The sequence below is a fragment of the Vigna umbellata genome, chromosome 5 (assembly GCF_029865625.1).
Source record: "Vigna umbellata cultivar VRB3 chromosome 5, Vumbellata_1.0, whole genome shotgun sequence".
Lineage (NCBI taxonomy): Eukaryota > Viridiplantae > Streptophyta > Magnoliopsida > Fabales > Fabaceae > Vigna > Vigna umbellata.
The window spans coordinates 67551945-67571255 of NC_142169.1; the positions used below are offsets into that span (position 1 = coordinate 67551945).

The 19311-nt window shown below is 36.3% G+C and overlaps 3 protein-coding genes across 3 annotated transcripts; 1 reads left to right on the top strand and 2 right to left on the bottom strand.

Moving 5' to 3' along the window:
- The first annotated feature begins 102 nt into the window (after positions 1-102).
- On the top strand, positions 103-4337 carry LOC124841001 (splicing factor). Its single transcript, XM_047317163.2, has 2 exons — positions 103-1003; positions 1089-4337. Exons 1-2 carry the CDS (start codon positions 244-246, stop codon positions 4115-4117), a joined length of 3789 nt encoding a protein of 1262 aa, XP_047173119.2. The 5' UTR covers positions 103-243; the 3' UTR covers positions 4118-4337.
- Positions 4338-6241: 1904 nt separating this feature from the next.
- LOC124841006 (abscisic acid receptor PYL12-like) lies at positions 6242-12781 on the bottom strand. The gene has a single exon (XM_088116035.1). It carries the CDS (start codon positions 7007-7009, stop codon positions 6467-6469), a length of 543 nt encoding a protein of 180 aa, XP_087972161.1. The 5' UTR covers positions 7010-12781; the 3' UTR covers positions 6242-6466.
- A 139-nt stretch (positions 12782-12920) lies between these two features.
- PEX7 (peroxin 7) lies at positions 12921-14659 on the bottom strand. Its single transcript, XM_047317165.2, has 2 exons — positions 13481-14659; positions 12921-13254 (listed from the first exon to the last, which is right to left on the bottom strand). The coding sequence occupies exon 1, from the start codon at positions 14443-14445 to the stop codon at positions 13489-13491; it is 957 nt and encodes a 318-aa protein (XP_047173121.1). The 5' UTR covers positions 14446-14659; the 3' UTR covers positions 12921-13254; positions 13481-13488.
- Between the last annotated feature and the right edge of the window lie 4652 nt (positions 14660-19311).

The window sequence follows — 19311 nt, forward strand, 5'->3', positions numbered from 1 at the left end:
CCCTGGTAGATATAACTGAATTGGGCCGGTCTTGGCCCAACAGGCTATGTCGGTTCCACTTATGTTGTATCTGAATGTGTTTCTTCAACCTTCACTCACTAATCAACCCGCATAGGGTTTCTTTCACCTTCAATTCCTATCCATTTCGCGAATCTAAATCCATCCATCTTCAACCCTATCTTCTCTCGCTCTCTATCTCCCTCCTCTGTTAGGGTTAGGGTTTTAGGAGTTCCAAGCATAACCATGGCTTCCGTGGACCCCGAGATCGCGAAAACGCAGGAAGAACGCAAGCGAATGGAACAGCAGCTGGCGTCGCTCAACTCTGTCACCTTCGATACCGATCTCTACGGCGGAAGCGATAAGGACTCATACCTCACTTCCATCCCTGCGAACGAGGATGACGAGAATCTCGACGCCATGGACAACGAGGTTGCGCGCAAGCTCGCTTCCTACACCGCCCCTAAGTCTCTCCTTAAGGACATGCCCTCCGCCCCCGAATCTGACGCCGATATCGGGTTCCGAAAGCCTCAGCGAATTATCGACCGTGAAGACGATTACCGCCGCCGTCGCCTCAACCAGATCATTTCCCCTGAGCGCCACGACCCCTTCGCCGCCGGGGAGAAGACCCCCGACCCCTCGGTGAGGACCTACGGTGATATCATGCGCGAGGAGGCCCTCAAGAGGGAGAAGGAGGAAACTCTGAAGGCCATCTCCAAGAAGAAGAAGGAAGAGGAGGAGGCTGCTAAGGCTGCTCCGCCGCAGCAGCAGCAGCAGCAGAAGAGGAGGAACCGGTGGGACCAGTCTCAGGATGGTGCTGGTGCTGGTGCTGCCCCTGTGAAGAAAGCGAAAACTTCTGATTGGGACATGCCGGACACAACCCCGGGGCGGTGGGATGCTACCCCGACGCCAGGAAGGGTTTCAGATGCGACCCCTGGGAGGAGGAACCGATGGGATGAGACTCCTACCCCTGGTAGAGTTGGGGATTCTGATGCAACACCTGCAGGTTGGTTTACAACCCTCTTAAGTTCTCTTTTATTACGTGTTAAATTTTTGACCCATAATTTTTTTCTGGTTTCGTCCCTTTGCAGGCGGTGTTACACCTGGTGCTACACCTGCTGGTATGACTTGGGATGCTACTCCTAAGCTTTCTGGGATGGCTACCCCAACTCCTAAGAGGCAAAGATCAAGATGGGATGAAACCCCTGCTACTATGGGAAGCGCTACTCCATTGCCTGGTGCTACTCCTGCTGTTGCTTATACTCCTGGTGTTACCCCTGTTGGTGGTATTGAACTTGCTACTCCAACCCCTGGGGCTTTACAAGGCTCCATCACGCCGGAGCAGTACAATTTGTTGAGGTGGGAGAGGGATATTGAGGAGAGGAATCGTCCCTTGACGGATGAGGAGCTTGACGCTATGTTTCCCCAAGAGGGGTATAAGATTTTGGAGCCCCCTGCTTCGTATGTGCCCATTAGGACGCCTGCTAGGAAGCTTCTTGCCACTCCTACTCCGTTGGGGACCCCTCTCTATCAAATTCCTGAAGAGAATCGTGGGCAACAGTTTGATGTTCCAAAGGAGGTGCCTGGTGGATTGCCCTTTATGAAGCCTGAAGATTATCAGTACTTTGGAGCACTGTTGAATGAAGAGAACGAGGAGGAGTTGTCCCCAGATGAGCAGAAGGAAAGGAAGATTATGAAGCTTCTGCTTAAAGTAAAGAATGGGACACCACCGCAGAGGAAGACAGCATTAAGGCAGCTTACTGATAAGGCTCGTGAGTTTGGTGCCGGACCTTTGTTTAACCGGATCCTGCCGTTGCTGATGCAGCCTACACTTGAGGATCAGGAGAGACATCTTTTGGTTAAGGTGATAGACAGGGTTTTGTATAAATTAGATGAATTGGTTCGGCCTTTTGTGCATAAGATTCTTGTTGTTATTGAACCCTTGTTGATTGATGAGGACTACTATGCCCGTGTTGAGGGGAGAGAAATAATATCTAATCTCAGTAAAGCTGCTGGGCTGGCTACAATGATTGCTGCCATGCGGCCTGATATAGATAACATTGATGAATATGTTAGGAACACTACTGCTAGGGCTTTTAGTGTTGTTGCATCTGCTCTGGGTATACCTGCACTGTTGCCATTCTTGAAGGCAGTTTGTCAGAGTAAGAAATCATGGCAAGCTAGGCACACAGGGATTAAAATTGTGCAGCAGATTGCCATTTTAATTGGTTGCGCTGTGTTGCCGCATCTTAGATCTCTGGTGGAAATTATTGAACATGGTCTGAATGATGAGAATCAGAAGGTGAGAACAATCACTGCATTGTCTCTTGCCGCCCTTGCTGAGGCAGCGGCTCCTTATGGTATTGAAAGTTTTGACTCTGTCTTGAAACCGCTGTGGAAAGGTATTAGGCAACACCGTGGGAAGGTGTTGGCTGCGTTTTTGAAAGCAATTGGATTTATTATTCCATTGATGGAAGCTCTGTATGCCAGTTACTATACTAAGGAAGTCATGCTCATTCTGATTCGTGAATTCCAGTCACCCGATGAAGAAATGAAGAAAATTGTTTTGAAAGTGGTGAAGCAATGTGTGAGTACTGAGGGTGTGGAAGCTGAATATATTAGAAATGATATCCTCCCTGAATTTTTCAGGAATTTCTGGGTTAGGAGGATGGCTTTGGATAGAAGAAACTATAAGCAACTGGTGGAGACTACTGTAGAGATAGCAAACAAGGTCGGCGTTGCCGATATTGTTGGTAGAATTGTTGAGGATCTTAAAGATGAGAGTGAACCATATAGGCGAATGGTTATGGAAACTATTGAGAAGGTGGTAACTAACTTAGGGGCTTCAGATATCGATGCACGGCTGGAAGAGCTTCTGATTGATGGTATTCTTTATGCCTTCCAAGAGCAGACCAGTGATGATGCCAATGTGATGCTCAATGGGTTTGGTGCAGTTGTAAACTCACTTGGGCAGAGAGTGAAGTCATATCTTCCACAGATTTGTGGTACCATCAAGTGGAGATTGAACAACAAGAGTGCAAAGGTGAGGCAGCAAGCAGCAGATCTCATTTCAAGGATTGCTGTTGTCATGAAGCAGTGCCACGAGGAAAATTTGATGGGTCATCTTGGTGTTGTCTTATATGAGTATTTGGGAGAAGAGTATCCCGAGGTTTTGGGATCAATTCTGGGAGCTCTCAAGTCTATTGTCAATGTTATCGGTATGACAAAGATGACTCCACCTATTAAGGATTTACTTCCAAGGTTGACCCCGATTTTGAAGAATAGACATGAGAAAGTCCAGGAGAATTGTATTGACCTTGTGGGAAGAATTGCTGATCGTGGTGCTGAGTTTGTACCTGCAAGAGAATGGATGAGAATTTGTTTTGAGCTGCTTGAGATGCTTAAAGCACACAAGAAGGGAATCCGTAGAGCTACAGTGAACACTTTTGGTTATATAGCAAAGGCCATTGGTCCACAAGATGTCCTAGCAACTCTGTTAAATAACCTCAAGGTTCAGGAGAGGCAGAACCGTGTCTGCACTACTGTAGCTATTGCAATTGTTGCAGAAACATGTTCACCCTTCACAGTTTTACCGGCTTTGATGAATGAGTATCGTGTCCCAGAACTTAATGTGCAAAACGGTGTGCTGAAGTCCCTGTCTTTCCTATTTGAGTACATTGGTGAAATGGGAAAAGACTACATCTATGCTGTTACTCCGTTGCTTGAGGATGCTCTTATGGACAGGGATTTGGTTCACAGGCAGACTGCTGCATCTGCTGTGAAGCACATGGCATTGGGAGTGGCTGGTTTGGGTTGTGAGGATGCACTGGTGCATTTGCTGAATTATGTGTGGCCAAACATTTTTGAAACATCTCCGCATGTGATTAATGCCGTGATGGAAGCAATTGAAGGAATGAGAGTAGCCTTGGGAGCGGCCGTAGTTCTGAATTATTGTCTGCAAGGGCTGTTCCATCCTGCCCGGAAAGTTAGGGAGGTATATTGGAAGATTTACAACTCTTTATATATTGGAGCTCAAGATGCTCTTGTAGCATCATACCCTGCCTTGGAGGATGAGCACAACAATGTATACTGTAGGCCAGAGTTGATGATGTTCATCTAGTTGGATTTTGATTGTTTAGTTCAATAATTTCTATCCCCAATGTATTTGGTAGGTTTCCATACTTCCTCGAAGCCATGTAAAGCGTTGTTGTCCGAACATTATTTTGTTTGAGATATTGCGTCTCACCAGATGATCCGTTATAGTAGCTAACTGAGGTTAAATGAAATCCTTTGATATGTAGTCATTACTTTATATTTTCAAATAGGGTTTATTGGTTAGATATGTTTTCTTGGGTTTCGATGGTTAGCTTTTTGTCAGTCTTAGATAATGAAATCCATGTCTGCATTCTGCTAAAATTATGGTGAGTTGGATGGGTCAATTTAAAGGCTGTCGAATTACCTATCGTGTTAGGCATGTATTTGCGGAATACTCAATATTTTGCATTCAAATCCAAGATTGGTCTTTAACATTTATTGGTCTGTGATGAGGTAGATAAACCATTGAATGGGCCTCTGGTGTTGTAACTTATAGACATGGTCTCTAAAAGGAAGGCTGTGAATCCCAACCGTGAATTGTCTTTCAGAATCTTATAAATTCTTCTTACGTGCATGCATTTGTGGCTAAGTGTTGCATCGGTGTTAGATACTAAGCCTATGTGCAATTGTGCATGTCAAACATAGTGTAGCGTGAATGACTGAAATTCCCAGTTTATCAGGCTTATCTGGTTTATTGGGCATATGATGGGGTTTTCGTTTACATTTTTGCATGCATTATGGTGACATGACGGATACAATCTTACCTATGAAACATAATTTTTTAGCAAAAATATGGCTTGCCTGCTTGTTCTTTTAAATTTCTTTTCGTGTTTTTATTTACCCTCAAATATGTTTATTTAATTATAGTTAACAAATGTGGTTCTCATTGGTTTTACGTGTTTAATTAGGTTTTTATTTTGATAAATTTTATTTAATTTAATCCTTTTTCATGACAGCTTTTAAATTATTAATGAAAAACTGTACATTGTGATACTGTTTGCATGAGGTGTGTTGTTTTTGCTTACATGATTTGTTAGTAGAGAAGCTTGGCTGAAAAGCTCGGCCAGCAGGTTAGTGTTTGTCAATTCTGTAACTTTGTTACCTAATTAGAACTGTTGATCACTCATCGCGGATTGCCACCACTTGGCTGAAAAGCTCGGCCAGCTGACACTTTATAATGTTTTCTCTTTCTTCCTTCTCTTTTACGAAAGTTCAATCTTCTAAATCTATAGTTGCAATAGTGAAGCCCATAGCAAACGAAATGATCTTGTGAGTTTTGGCAAAAATAGAGTTGAAGGAGATTGAGGTAGACGGTGATAGGCGATACTGACGAAGCTTTGGTGGTTGACGTTGCTGGTGGCGCGGGAGATGCAGTCATTAGTACATGGTAAAAGGAAGAGCTTCTCCTATGCAGACTGAGCTGTTTAGTCGAGCTTCTCCTTTGCTGATTAAACTTTCAAACTTCATAATCAAACTTCTCTTATATTAGCCAAGCTTCTCAATCGATCAAGCAAATAGTTTTACGCTATTCTGTTAACAATTTAAATCATTCTGTTAATAATTTAAATGATATCATAATAAATGAAGAAAATTTATCAAAAAACAAAAATTAGGACCAAAATGGTATTTAAGTGTTATTTTATTGAGTAGTGTTAGTAATATTTTTATTATTAATATTTATTGAAAAAATTCTTAACATTTTATTAAATAAGAAATGAGATGAACAAGAATATTTTTTAATTGAAAATAGAGTGCGTATTTGAAACTAAAGAGAGTATGTATAGGATAAGGTAATGGTATTTAGAGAGGAGTTATTGTATAGTGTACTAGTCATTGGAAAACAATTTAAAAAGCTCTTGGAACGTGCTGGGCTACTACTATGATCGGCTTGATTGAGAGAAAGCGTGGACCGAAAGTAACATTGACCGGAAAAAAAAAAGTGCAGGGTTGATTTCACAAATGTTCAGTTTGCATCAGTAATACCACTTCATAATTATTATTTTTTTCAACTAAAAATTAAATCAAGCTGTTTGAATTCAAAATTCATAATTATTTCTTTGATATGGAATCGAAGATATAAATATTTACCTAGTTAGTATTTTAAAGTAATTCTGAATGATTCAACATGAATTAAAAATACATTGTAACAGACAAAATGAATTACAATTTATAATCCGAAACAAAATCAAATGTTTATTTCATTTGTGTTAACATATATATACAATTAAGCATCTATTAGTAACCTTAGCCTACATTAAGAACTGATAAATCCATAAATAGACTAACATCATTAACAACAACACTCAACATAACAACACAACAAATAAAGGTAATAATCTGAAGAGAAACTAAGGGAGGTAGCTACGGACTTAGTTTACTTAGCCTTTCGAACCATTTGTTCTGTGATCTTAGCCAAGGATCTAAGATTGCAAGCTATGATGGTATTGGCAAAGCAGCAGGTGTCTTCATCACTACTTCCTGCCGGAACATCCACCACGTACGACTCAATCGCCACCGTCTTCCCCCCATATTTCTCTTCTTCGTGCAAACTAATCGTGGAACTGTAATTCACAAGCCTGTGATCACCGCCAATGATGCTAAACTTTAACACATGTTTGTCATCATCAAGCTTGTCTAACCTCTCCACACTGACACCAGCCGGTAACCCGGATGTGACCATCACCTCACGTACACTTCCAATGCCACCATCTCCGGCAACCATGGTGCACTTCTTCACAAAAAGTTTGTATCCTTGTGGGTTCTCAAAGCGCCTGATAAGGGACCATACCAGAGGTAAAGGTGCGTCAATTGTTTGCACAAGGCTAGAACCACACTGGTTCGAACAGAGTTTGGAGGTATGGTAAGTGTCAAGCATAGCTTTTATCGTCGGAGTCTCTAAATCTGGCTTGCAAAGCATCTACATCCACGGTTCTCACTGCAAAAGAAGTAGCTTTTGATTTTCTTTGGGGTTTTCTGAAAGACCCTTTGCGTGTGCGCATTTATATATCTGTTTGCAGATTGTGACGTCACTAAATGACGAAACTTTAGGTTTTTAGCTGAGTAAGGAGGAGTTTTAACTCTTTATTCTTGAGTAAGTTGAAGGTTCTAAGATCGAGGCTTGGATTGTTCTGCGGTGTGGTCGGTTGGGTGCTTTTACTGATAAGTGCTTTGGAGTAGATATTTTGGTGATAGTTATCCTTTGTTCTGCCTGTCGGTTAGGAATAGAATACTGTCATTTATCTTCATTTATCATCATTAAATTTAAATCACTCTTCCTTTCAATTGCCCCTTGGATAATGTCTTTAAAGTTATTTAAGAATCTATAAACAAAGCCTATTACTGCAACACCTATTGTAGATAAGGAAAATCCACAACTTCATTATTTCTCGTTTCTATAATAAAGCCTGACTACTTCATCCTGAAATGTATAGTTTCTGTGAAAAAAATGAGATAGGAACTAACAGAAAGGTTTGTGCTTAGAATTGCAGACAGAAGATGGCATTATTCAGGTGATGTAAGGTGTGATGAGATAAGCTTAAGGTGGTTGGTTTTATCTTTATTCGGATGATTTGATTTTGTGATTAAAAAAGGAGCAGCATTAAAGTTCTGTACTGGGTTTGGAGGTCATTCCAAGAGAGCCCATAGTTTAGACTCAAACAATGTGCTTAAAAATACTTGTCAACACAATCATTTACTTTCACCAATAGATTAAACATCTCAATTCCATAATCCACATCATACATGTTGGAGAAAACACATTTTCGTGGTCGTAGTTTTCAAAATTTTAAAAATATTACATCTTGTAATTAAAAATCGTTTTTTATTTGTACAATGGTATTAAAATAAAAGTTAAATGAAACGATACATGGGAAATTAGCCGTGTTTTATATATGTAAAGAAATAATTATATTTAAAATTAATTTTGAAGAAAACTGTATACGTCATATGAGAAATTGGCAATGTATATTGAATATGAGAAGATAAACAATATCCAAGAAATATTTAATGTTAAACCATTTTTTTCTTGCATCGATCAGTCACGCAAGGTCACTCTCTCACGTCGTGAAGAAGATGAACCCCAACGCAAGCATTCTGATATTAGAAACTACGTGCGAGTATTATTTTTATTGAATAACATTAAGAAAGTTGGATAAAATATATATATAAAAAAACGCACAAATTATCATTTTAAAATTTTATATTAACGGGGGTACTGTGTTAGATTTTTCCTAAATATCCTTCTAAAAACCTAACATGTCTTCGACAAGATGAGTTTTGTCTGCGACAACCTTTCCTTCTCCCCATGGTTGCCATAACAAGATCTTCGTTGAAGTACATTGATTTCATTATTACTATTACGGCCACTAATTTTGGTGAAATATCTATAAGTGACTAACATTGATGGCTTCTAGGTTATACATGTTTGGAACCATTGATGGTTGTACATGTTCACTATCTTTGGTTTTTGATACTGTGATTTTATATGTTCCAATATAAAGAACTCAACTCATGATCTTTGGAACAGTGTTTCTGCATTTTTAAATTTAGGTGAGTTACTTTATTTAGTCAAGTCGTTTAGGTCCCATCAGAGTAGATTATTTTCTGTTTTTTATTAAGTGGGTTAGGTCAACCCATTTGACAGTGCCAGCTGTGGTACGTTTGTTTAAACCCTAATATCTCAAGGAGTGAATGTTCATTGAATTCCTCCCCAAAGATTTTTTTCAGAGCTATTATTTGTTGTATACGCTGCAAATAATAAAAAAATTCACAATGTTTTCCAATATTTACTAAATATGCTTACTTGTCCCCAACTTTTAATTACAGTGACACATAAATTCACAATCTTTTACCAAAAGATTTCAAAGTGAGAATAAAAGCAGCACAACCATAAGTTTATGGGAATTACTCTGGCAAGAATTTCTCTTTTTTCATAACTGAACTGAAAGAAAGTGCTGTTTGTCAATACACTTGCTGGTACATTAACCTTGTGGGTACTAATACTATACCAACTCCTATATTCGTTCGTACTTTGAATTTTGACAACTACGCAAAATAGCAACAAAACACTTGCTTAATAGCTTTGTCACTGGGTTGATGGTTGAAGTATTTGTTTCCAAGAAAAAATAATAATGATGGATAGCATCTCAATCCAACAAGCTATGCATGCTACGGGTAATCGCTCATTCTCTTGTAAGCTGCAAATCTATGCAGTGACAAGGAAAACCCATTTTATGTAGAAGACATCAAAATCAATAAATTACTTGCTGGGATTCTGAAGTTAACTCTTTGGATTTAATGAACTGTCAAAAACCAAGTTTTGTATTGAGAGGATTAGGGAAAAAAATAAACTATTTTATCATTATCCTTTTCGAAATCTCGAAATGATTTCCGTTCGTTGGTGGCCGTATTCTCGTCAGAAGTAACTTTTCAGTTCTGAAATTGTCTATCTCACCTTAACTCCAACAGAAGAACTAATCAAGGACCCTAAATCTCTTCCAAAAACTAATCATATGACAAAATTTTGCCATAAATGAGATTTTCAAAACAAGGCAGTACACTATTACATCAATAGTGAAGGTAACAAAAGTTTCCATAAACAATTAGCACGTCAACTATCACAACCATAATTTATTCTTCTATAATAGATGAAAGCATGACAACAAGCATAAACGCCACAAGGAAAGTCTTGTGTGAATTTGGAAAATATCTACTCATCAACATTTTCATTTTTCTCAGTAAAGAAGTTTTCACCATAGACACAATAGAAAAATATAGAAGTTCAAGGAAGTAGTACTGGATCGGACAGTTCAAGTTCCACACAACTTAGTTTGGACTTGCACTGTGTGAACATTACTTAGTGCACGCACAATGCTAAGGAGTCCATAATTGACAAATGCACTATGTGCTAACTTCATCATTAATATAGATTACATAATTAATAGATTGTTGCAACTACAATCTTAAATCACATAAGGTAACTTCAATTCTTAAGTTTCTCTTAAAAAAGAGAAATAAAGAAATTACCAGAATTTATTTCCCATAAAATTAATAATAGAATATGCTTATTTATCAATTTTCACAAATGTGTTTATTTCTCTTATATACGGGTACACGTTGCTTTCTTCAGTGAAAGACTTACAACAGCTTGGACATGTAAGCAAAATTAACTAAACTTTGTCGTTAATCTTTATGTTATTATTTAACATTTATTTTATTTTTTAAAAATATGACTATAGCAAATTTGTGTTATTTCTTTACCACTAGTATAAGAGCTTAGGTCATTTACGTTAACTATAATAATTAAGTCAGATTTGAATAGGAATAATGACTATAAATGAAAATGTGAAAATTTAGAAAAGTTTTTGGAATATTGAAATAGAAGATTTCATTATTTGCGAACAAAAATGTATCCGCCTCTAACAGGAAAGAAACTACAGGACATGCCGATGAAGATTGGACTTTTCTTATTAAACAAGAAATCATTTGACATTGCACAGTTGCTTCCAATATTGGGAGAGAAACTACTACGACAGGTCTTATCGAAACTCTATAAAGTATGTACGAAAAGTTGTCAATCTCAAACAAAGTTTATCTAATGATATAAAGTATGTATGAAAAGTTGTCAATCTCAAACAAAGTTTATCTGATGAGACAGCTGTTTCAAGGTGCATCAACATCGCAACATCTAAATCAATAAAGTCATGATCTAGTTCTTAACGAAGTAATAACGAAGTAATAAAATCACTAATTGAGTTCAGTAGTGAGTAACTTGTTGGGAAGTAATAACGATGTCATTGATCTAGTTCTTAACGAAGAAATACAACAGCGAGAGTCATGTGAATTGGCAACGTCTATAATTTTGCATACAAAACCAAGAGGAATTCAACCAGAGGATAAAGACATGGCAAATCAAAAGATACAAGGTCTAACTCCAACAATCATCTCGAAGACTATTGAGTCTTGGAATTATTGAAAGACTGGACATTGCAAAAATTAATGCAAGATTACATCAAAGAATCAAGAGGTGAAGGCACAGAAAAATGTTGCCCCCACCTTAAGTGTACTTCAGGATTAATATGTTCTTTAGAGAGTGGAACATTCTTGATTATGTAACTGAAATGAAATCACAAAATATTTTTGTCAAATGGTCTCTTTAGTCTGTAACTTAGATTGCCTTTATTACCCAGGGTTGTGTAAGCAAGCCAAAGTATCATAAGGAGAACCAAAGTTCAAACTGGAGAAGCAATTGATAGGAGGGTCTTCTAGTCACAATTGTGACAAATAACTAATACATGAGGGTAAACTGTTTGTTAACCTTGGGTGGCTAGTTTAGCCAATTTAGGCTTCTAACCACAAAGTCTTCACTGAGGAGTGAGGAATCAATGAGAATGGCGAAACAATAATCAAGCAAAGTTTAGTAGTAACAAAAAGCAGATAAACTATCAGTAAGTAATAGAAGCCGAAAGTCGAGGGCTAAATTTGTTTATTTCCCAATATATGGAGAATCGATTATTTTCACCACCAATAGTCTTTTTTTTTTTTTCTGGGGCCACTATTACACTACACAATATTAAAATATTCCTAATCTCTTAAACATAAATATTTCTTTATTAAATGTCTTGTTTTCAACTTTTAACTTCCAATTATGCAGAATCACAATCTCTTATGTAATATTTGAGATTTGAAAATTCAAAAGCCAACCAATCGTAAGTTTATGGAGGTTAGTATAGTACCCATCTCTCCTTTATCAAGGGTTCCAGTAGCCAAAGTGAGTTGCCATTTACCAAACCTCTATAGCATGCTGATCATGTTTGACAACTCAATAGTACCCATCTCTCCTTTATCAAGGGTTCCAGTAGCCAAAGTGAGTTGCCATTTACCAATCCTCTATAGCATGCTGATCATGTTTGACAACTCACATAAGTATATTACCCTTGTGGGTAATATAGCAACTATAACAAAGAGAATATTCGTATTTTGAATTTTGATAACTAATTACCTGAAATTTGGACAGCTCATGATTAAAAGCTTCTGCATGGTCCTTTTTCCTTCTCTTATTGTAATAAAGCAGATATCTTTCATCATTGAGCTGATACTTGAAGCATTTGTTTCTAAGCAAAAAAGACTGATGATAGATTTTTTAAAGCATACTTTACTTAATAACATCATTTAGGAAGAAAAGTTCCTATTTTTCAAAAGCTCTCTCAGAAAGATTTTGATCATAGACAAATCATTAAACACTTGTTAATACACCTTTTTTTTTAACACATTCTCAACTATTGATTAAAATTTATTAAAACCTACAAATTTTGATAACTCTTACTTCTCTTTTAGGGTCTTAATCCGGGTTTGGTATTTTGCATTAAACTTTCACCGATGATGGAGTACATGTTAAAAAGAATATATTACAGACCTACAACAGTTCTCTATATTATAAATTATTTTTGAGAGAAAATATGCTAACCCGAGTATGCACCCCAGAGAAAACTTAATTGCCTGGTAAATACATTCTCCTTTATGAGAAATAACTTTTCAATTAAATATACATTTGAAATCTTCTCATCAACTCTAATAAGAAGACCTAATCAAGAATCCTAAATCCCTTATATACAATTACCTATTTGATAATTTTATTACAATTTTCCTCCTATACTGATATTTCTAAAATAAGATAATACTATTATCAATGTGCTCAGATAAATTGTCATCCTCAATGGTTGAACGTATTACATGTTTCCACAAACTATTGGCAAGCCAGCATGTTAGTCTATATAAAGTCAGATGAAAAATCTCTTAGCTTTATGTTTTTTTTTCTTTAAAGATTCGCCTTATATTTCAATCGTATACCAACATTTTCATAACAATACCCATTATTTAGAAATCTTGGTTGTTTGATGTTTCAGATAGGAGGCTTGACATGGATATGTGGAGTTTACATTTTTCTTTCAAATATGATACGAAACAGAATTTTATCAAAGATTTTAAAAAGAATATAGATAGTAACAAAGTTGCATATCCACCTGTTGGCATCCGTAATTCACCACTGGACCAGACTATTCCACCTTTCAGAGCACCTCAATGTGGTGAATCGTGCGTACTCTGTGACTTGTAGCTCGTTTGAATGTGCAAAAGATCTATCCAACACTCTATTCATTTCCCACTCTGTAAAACAAAGGGGTGGAGGACTTTAACTAAGATATAATACAAAAATAACGAAATTACTAAAAAGGACAAATATAAAATTCCAGCCTACACACTATGGACCATGGTAAAAACAGTAAGACAATTCAAGTCAAATGAAAGTTGAAATCAAAGAATAACATCAGAAAATCAAAGTTTTTAAAACTAACTGTGAAATATGCTGCTCCTGATAGAAGAAGAAAAGTACCTATAGTGTTAAGGTGCTCTAGGGTCAGTGCCATGCGGCCACACATAAACAAGCTCATCCCAGCCAGTGCTAGCCAAGAGCCCCTCCACTAGCACACTCATGTCCACCCCAACCGCAAATTCCGTATGGTGATCATACCTACTCACAAGCGCATCCTCCACCATGAAGTCCCAAACGCACACCGTCATATCATACGAGCAAGACACCAACAAATTCCGCACGTGCGGTGAGAACTTCACCTTCCTCACGGCATACCCGTGCCCATTAAGCACACTCACCGGAACCCTATAGTTCCTGACATCCCAGACCTTCAGGCTCTTGTCCACGGATGCGGTGGCGATGACACACTCGTCGTACTTGTTCCAGTCGCAGGCGAGGACCTCGTAGTCGTGGGCGGGGAGGATCATGGTGGACCCTGGCTCGCGGACGTCCCAGATGCGGACGGTACAGTCGCCAGAGGCAGAAGCAAAGACGTCAGCGTGACGGGGGTTCCAGACGGCGGAGTAGACGCAGTAGGCGTGCTCCTTGAAGGTGCGGACGCTGGTGGGTCGGTCGAGGGTCCAGAGCTTGATGGTGTCATCCCAGGAGGAGGAAAGGAAAGAGTCGCGGCGGACGGGGTTGTAGTCGGCAGAGTGGACCTCACGGGTGTGTTCCTGGAAGGAACGGATAGGGTTGGAAGTGGGGGGCAGGGCCAGGTCGTAGAGCTTCACGGAGCCATCGGCCACGGCAGCGATGACGATGGAATCGTGTGACTCCGACCAGGCTACGTCGTAGACACCATCGGCGGTGTCGTAGGAGGCAAGTTCCGCGATGGGAAGGGAGGGGTCCGGGGAGAGGACGAGGACGTGGAGGCGGCCGTTGCCGAGGATACCAAAGTTCTGGGCGGTGGCGACGGCGAGGCGATTCTCGTAGAAGGGGCTGAACTTGACGGAGTAGCCGTTGAAGGGGGTTTTGAAAACCGGCATGGTTCAAGTGAGAATGAACTGATCAAGTAAGAGTGTGATTTGGGAAATTGGATTTGTGAGATTTTGCACTTGTTCGATGAATTGACTAATTTGTGATTTGTAAAGAAGTGAAATGCAAGATCGAAGAGCCACTTCTGGTTTTGGCTAGGTTCATCCCTTCAGACTCCTTCTTCCTCTTTTTGCAGATTTTTTCTAATTTGTTTTCAAGAAAAAGATATAATCAATCCTTCTTGTCAATTTAACTTACATTTTTGGGAGGAGGGGATTTCTTCCCGCACCTACATAATTTCTCTCTGCACTCCCATTTTTTTCTAAAATCCATAAATACTCTCTGACTTACTTTCTCTCATTTTTCTTTCAAATTTTTCTAAAATCCATAAATAGTGACTGACTTACTTCCTCTCAACAAATAGAATTTCAAAATCCAATGGACTAAAAACGAAAAATAATTATGAAATTCGGTAAATTCTTGAAAAAAAAAACTCAAGAAGAAATAATATAAATGAATAAGAATGAAGTAAATACTTATTTCTTTAATTCAACCAAAACGAACAAAGATGAAATATGTTGAAAACGAAATCTGTTGAAGGAAGAAGAAGAATGCAAAAAACGCAGTTGAAGAGTCTGTTTCGTAAAAATGCCTTGAGATGTTTGGGGAAGTAAAAATAATACGGCTGGGTAAGTAGTAATTATCACTTAATTAATTTAGTAATTTATATGTGTAATATGTAGAGTTATAATGGATATCACAATGAAATTTGAGTTGCAAGAAGAAAATCGTGGAGTGCTGGAAGAAGCCATCAAAAGACGAAGAAGATGTAAGCCCAAGTCCTGTATTTGTAAACGAAGACTTGTAATTCTTTTGGGCCATCGCTTTTTCTTTCAGTTTAGGGTTTTGAACTGAAGAAGTCTTGTTTAGCAAATGAATTCAAGAAAGTTTCTATTAGCGCCCCAAGCGAGTAAAACTATCACCCCCACCTTCAATCCGTCTCTCTCCCTCTACCCCAAGCTTCCCTTTCTAACACCAGCTTCCAACTGTCATGCAAAATTTTATTTAAATACTACTATTTAAATCTTTCAATCCAAATAATCATTCTCAACAAAAATAAATCAAAATTACTTAGGAATAATTTTTTATTATTAAATACTAAATTAACTTAGTTACCAAGTAATTTAACTCATAATTATAAAATATTATTTAAAAATGTCACTGATTTTGTTCCTTTTTATAAGATTTTTTATAATTTGTTATTTGTCTTACGGTGATGTTTAATGTTTCAAAAATTTAATATCTACAACATTCCAAACAAATTAGTAATTATGAATGAAAGTAAAATTATTATATTAGTAATAACTTTTTATAACAATTGGACATCATTTATAAAAAATAAAAAAATAAAAAACAATAAAATCATCCACCTTGCTCACCATGGAAGGTCTCATCTGTGCCATGATTTGACTTAGGTTGAGTAAACTGAAATAATAATTTAAGATTGATAAATACGTCCAATTTTCTGCTTAAGAATTGCGTAAAATAAAGGAAGAGGAAGTAGCCAAGTAGGGTAGGTTTTTCATATCTTGGATGGAAAGAGTCGGATAACTTTTTCATCTTAATAATGATAAGGTGGCTTACGCGTCAAAATATGGGAAATCATTTGAATGTGATTCACATTAGTTAGAAATGATTAAGTGAAGACAATTATATAAGCGGAAGATTCACCCGATAATAAAGGTCACAATGATAGATTAAAAGCAAATCAAATAACATATAATTAATTAAGACAGCCAACTTTAAAGTTTTAAATGGATTTTTAAATAAAAATTACTCTTTCATAGGGTTCAGTTACCTTCTAAAAACTTGTCCTGTATCATAATTATGCTAAGTGAAAAGACGTATGGGTATCTCTCTTCTCTTTTTAAGTTCCTTTGAATACCAGCATACGCATCAAGCCTTCAATTTTCGTGACCAAGTATGTTCCTTCCGATGGTGCTTGCAACTTGGTTTTCTTAATTGAAAGAACAATAATGGAAGAAGAATTTATAATAACAAAGGTTAAAATAATATCAGAATGAATGCTTAAAATGATGTCCAACTAATTTAAGGACCACTCTGAATTAATATTGGATTAAAACCAAACTACTTGGAGAACAAAAGGTATATAATTTCTCCCTTTCTCTTCTTTCCATGTAATTTTCATTATCCGCCAATTTGTACTAAAAGGAATAATAATAATAACAACAACGGTCAACATTTAAGAGCATTGGGCCAAACTGACATGACCCTCATCCCATTGTTTCTGGCGTGGGGTCTCAACAATTCCAAAATCTCAATATGACAATATCATGAATTAATTGAAGAATTTAATCAGCAAGTGCAGATTGGTTTAATGGAGAACAATGCACCAGAAAGAAAAAACTGGTTTTTGATATACACTCTTGTGTCACTGTTAACTTCAATTATATTGCATTTTTGTCCATTTTTCTGACTATTTTTCTCTTGGGAGTTTTGTTGTTCATCGAAAGCAAAGAACGTATGTATAATTTGATGAGCACGAAATAAAAAGTGGTTAATTTGACAGGAGCTGCTTGTGGGGCTGTCACTAAGCACAATCCCATGATTTCTGAAACACTTTGATTGATTTAGTTGGCTGGATTTGGAGTGTTTCTAATTAGACTCATTAATAATGCTCCACATTCCAAATTGCTAAACACTAAAACATGTCCTTTCACACAATTCAAACAGTCTATCTATGCAACTTATCCACTCACTCTTCCACAATTTTCGAACCATATTTGAAAACAACTGTGATTACCCAATATCAATAATTCATGCACTGCCTTTTCATTTCTTCACACGCACTATTATTTGATCGTTTTGTTTTTCTTTTTTGGGGGCTCACTCGTTTGTTCATAAAAGATAAAGACTAAAGTTCGCTATTACATAATTAGTTTACTCACTCTATTGTTATTATTACACCTTAATTTATTTTAATGGACCCTCAATCATATAACCTTTCTTGCCTAGTATTATTTTATCACATCGTTTAATTAGTCAGTATAACTGCCTATTTGATGATTTTTTGTGTATAAATGTTTTATACTTAAATAGAGTGGAACTAACTTGTATTTTTTTTTATATGAAAACAGTCTCTATTTCAATAATAATCGCGCTATTTGCTCTTGACCGAGATATAATGTACCAAAAATAATAATTTGTACATGATTATATTATGTAATATGCATTGATTTGAAGAGAAAGTTTTGTGAGTTCCACATTTTTTAACATCGCGTTTGTGATAATGAGAAATAAGAGAAAGCTTAGGTTGATTTGTAACATATAAGTGAAGATGTGATATGATGGATTGTATTGTTTAGATAATAGGTGTTTTTGAAGGGCTATGTGTTATTTATAATGAATTTTCGATATTTTTTGTTTTTTCTATTATATTAATAATAAATAAATTTTTCTTGTTTTTTATTTATGTATATTCGTTCTTGGGTAATTTAAAGAATCTCATTTTTCATTTTAATTTTATTTATTTTTTACTTCCTTATTTTCTTTCATATCATCCAAACGAAGGATAACTATAAAAAGCTTTTATGTTTGCGCAAATTAATTTTTTCTAAAATTATATTTTATTCTTCATTTATTCTACAAATTATAATATCAAAGTTATAAATTATTTGTAGTTTCCTTCTCTTTCATAGTCCAAATTAAATAAGGTGTCATTTTCTCTCCTTTATTTTAATAAAACTAAGCAAAGATATTATTTTCTCTACTCCCATTTCCTCTCATCTTTTATTTTTAAATCAAAGAATTATTTATATATATTGTAAGCATAATATGCTCTCATTTTCACACCATTCCTATATCGCTTCAAGAATAAAATCGTGAAGAAAAACGTAGTGATAAAATTTTCTCAAACCAGAAGGACAAATAGTGAAAATAGCCAAGAATAATGGAGGGAATAAAACATTTTCATGAGAAAAAACATACAAAAGGAGCTGAAAATCGTACAAAAAATAATCCAAATGGATGGAGAAATAATTAAAAGAAAAATATGGGATAAAATGGATGGAAAACGTCATTTAAAATTTAAAAAGTCAAGCAAATGAATAGAAAAAATGGACAAAAAAAAAAACAGTTATGAAATAATTCTTCAGGAACGAAGATAGATCATACAGTGTATAATAATTCTTGATGAAAACACTTTATTTGATCATTTTTTGAACACATTAAATTCTTTAATCCAACTATTTAATATTTTTTATTACTTGGACAATGTACTGAAAATTTAAAATAAATTGAACATTTTGCAGTCGTTTAATTTGATAGCTTATAATTTTACTGATTACTATTGAATTGATTAATGAAGGGTATACAGGTTTATCTTTTTAAGTAACCTGATCGCTCAGCAAGAAATTATTAATCTTTGATTTGATAAAATGTAATCTACAAAACTTTATTGAAGAGGATAATTTAAAAAGAAAAGTCGATATCTCCCTTCAATTCAAAATACATATATAAGTCATAAATAAATTGTCCATAATATTTTCTGCATAAATAATAATACAATTATTCTTGAAACTTTTATTTCAAAGGCATAAACAAAAAGCAGTTCAACAGCATTCTCATACCTTCCAGGAAATCTACAATCTCATTTCCTTCCTTCATTCATAAAGGCTTGTAAAATGGTTAGAGTTGTTAAAATAGAAAAGAATCGGCAGAAAGCAAAGATACAGTTTGACTATATTAAGTTATGTATACAAATATACAAATATATATAATCTACCAAACATGTCTATAAACACATTGGAAAGTGAGATTTGAGGTCATGCGCAATCTTAGTTGACTTTTCTGGTTAA

Coding starts and splice junctions, on each gene's coding strand:
- LOC124841006 (XM_088116035.1), bottom strand. CDS start 7,009: ATGCTTTGCAAGCCAGATTTAGAGACTCCGACGATAAAAGCTATGCTT.
- PEX7 (XM_047317165.2), bottom strand. CDS start 14,445: ATGCCGGTTTTCAAAACCCCCTTCAACGGCTACTCCGTCAAGTTCAGC.
- LOC124841001 (XM_047317163.2), top strand. CDS start 244: ATGGCTTCCGTGGACCCCGAGATCGCGAAAACGCAGGAAGAACGCAAG. Junction 1,004..1,088: donor TTCTGATGCAACACCTGCAG/GTTGGTTTACAA, acceptor GTCCCTTTGCAG/GCGGTGTTACACCTGGTGCT.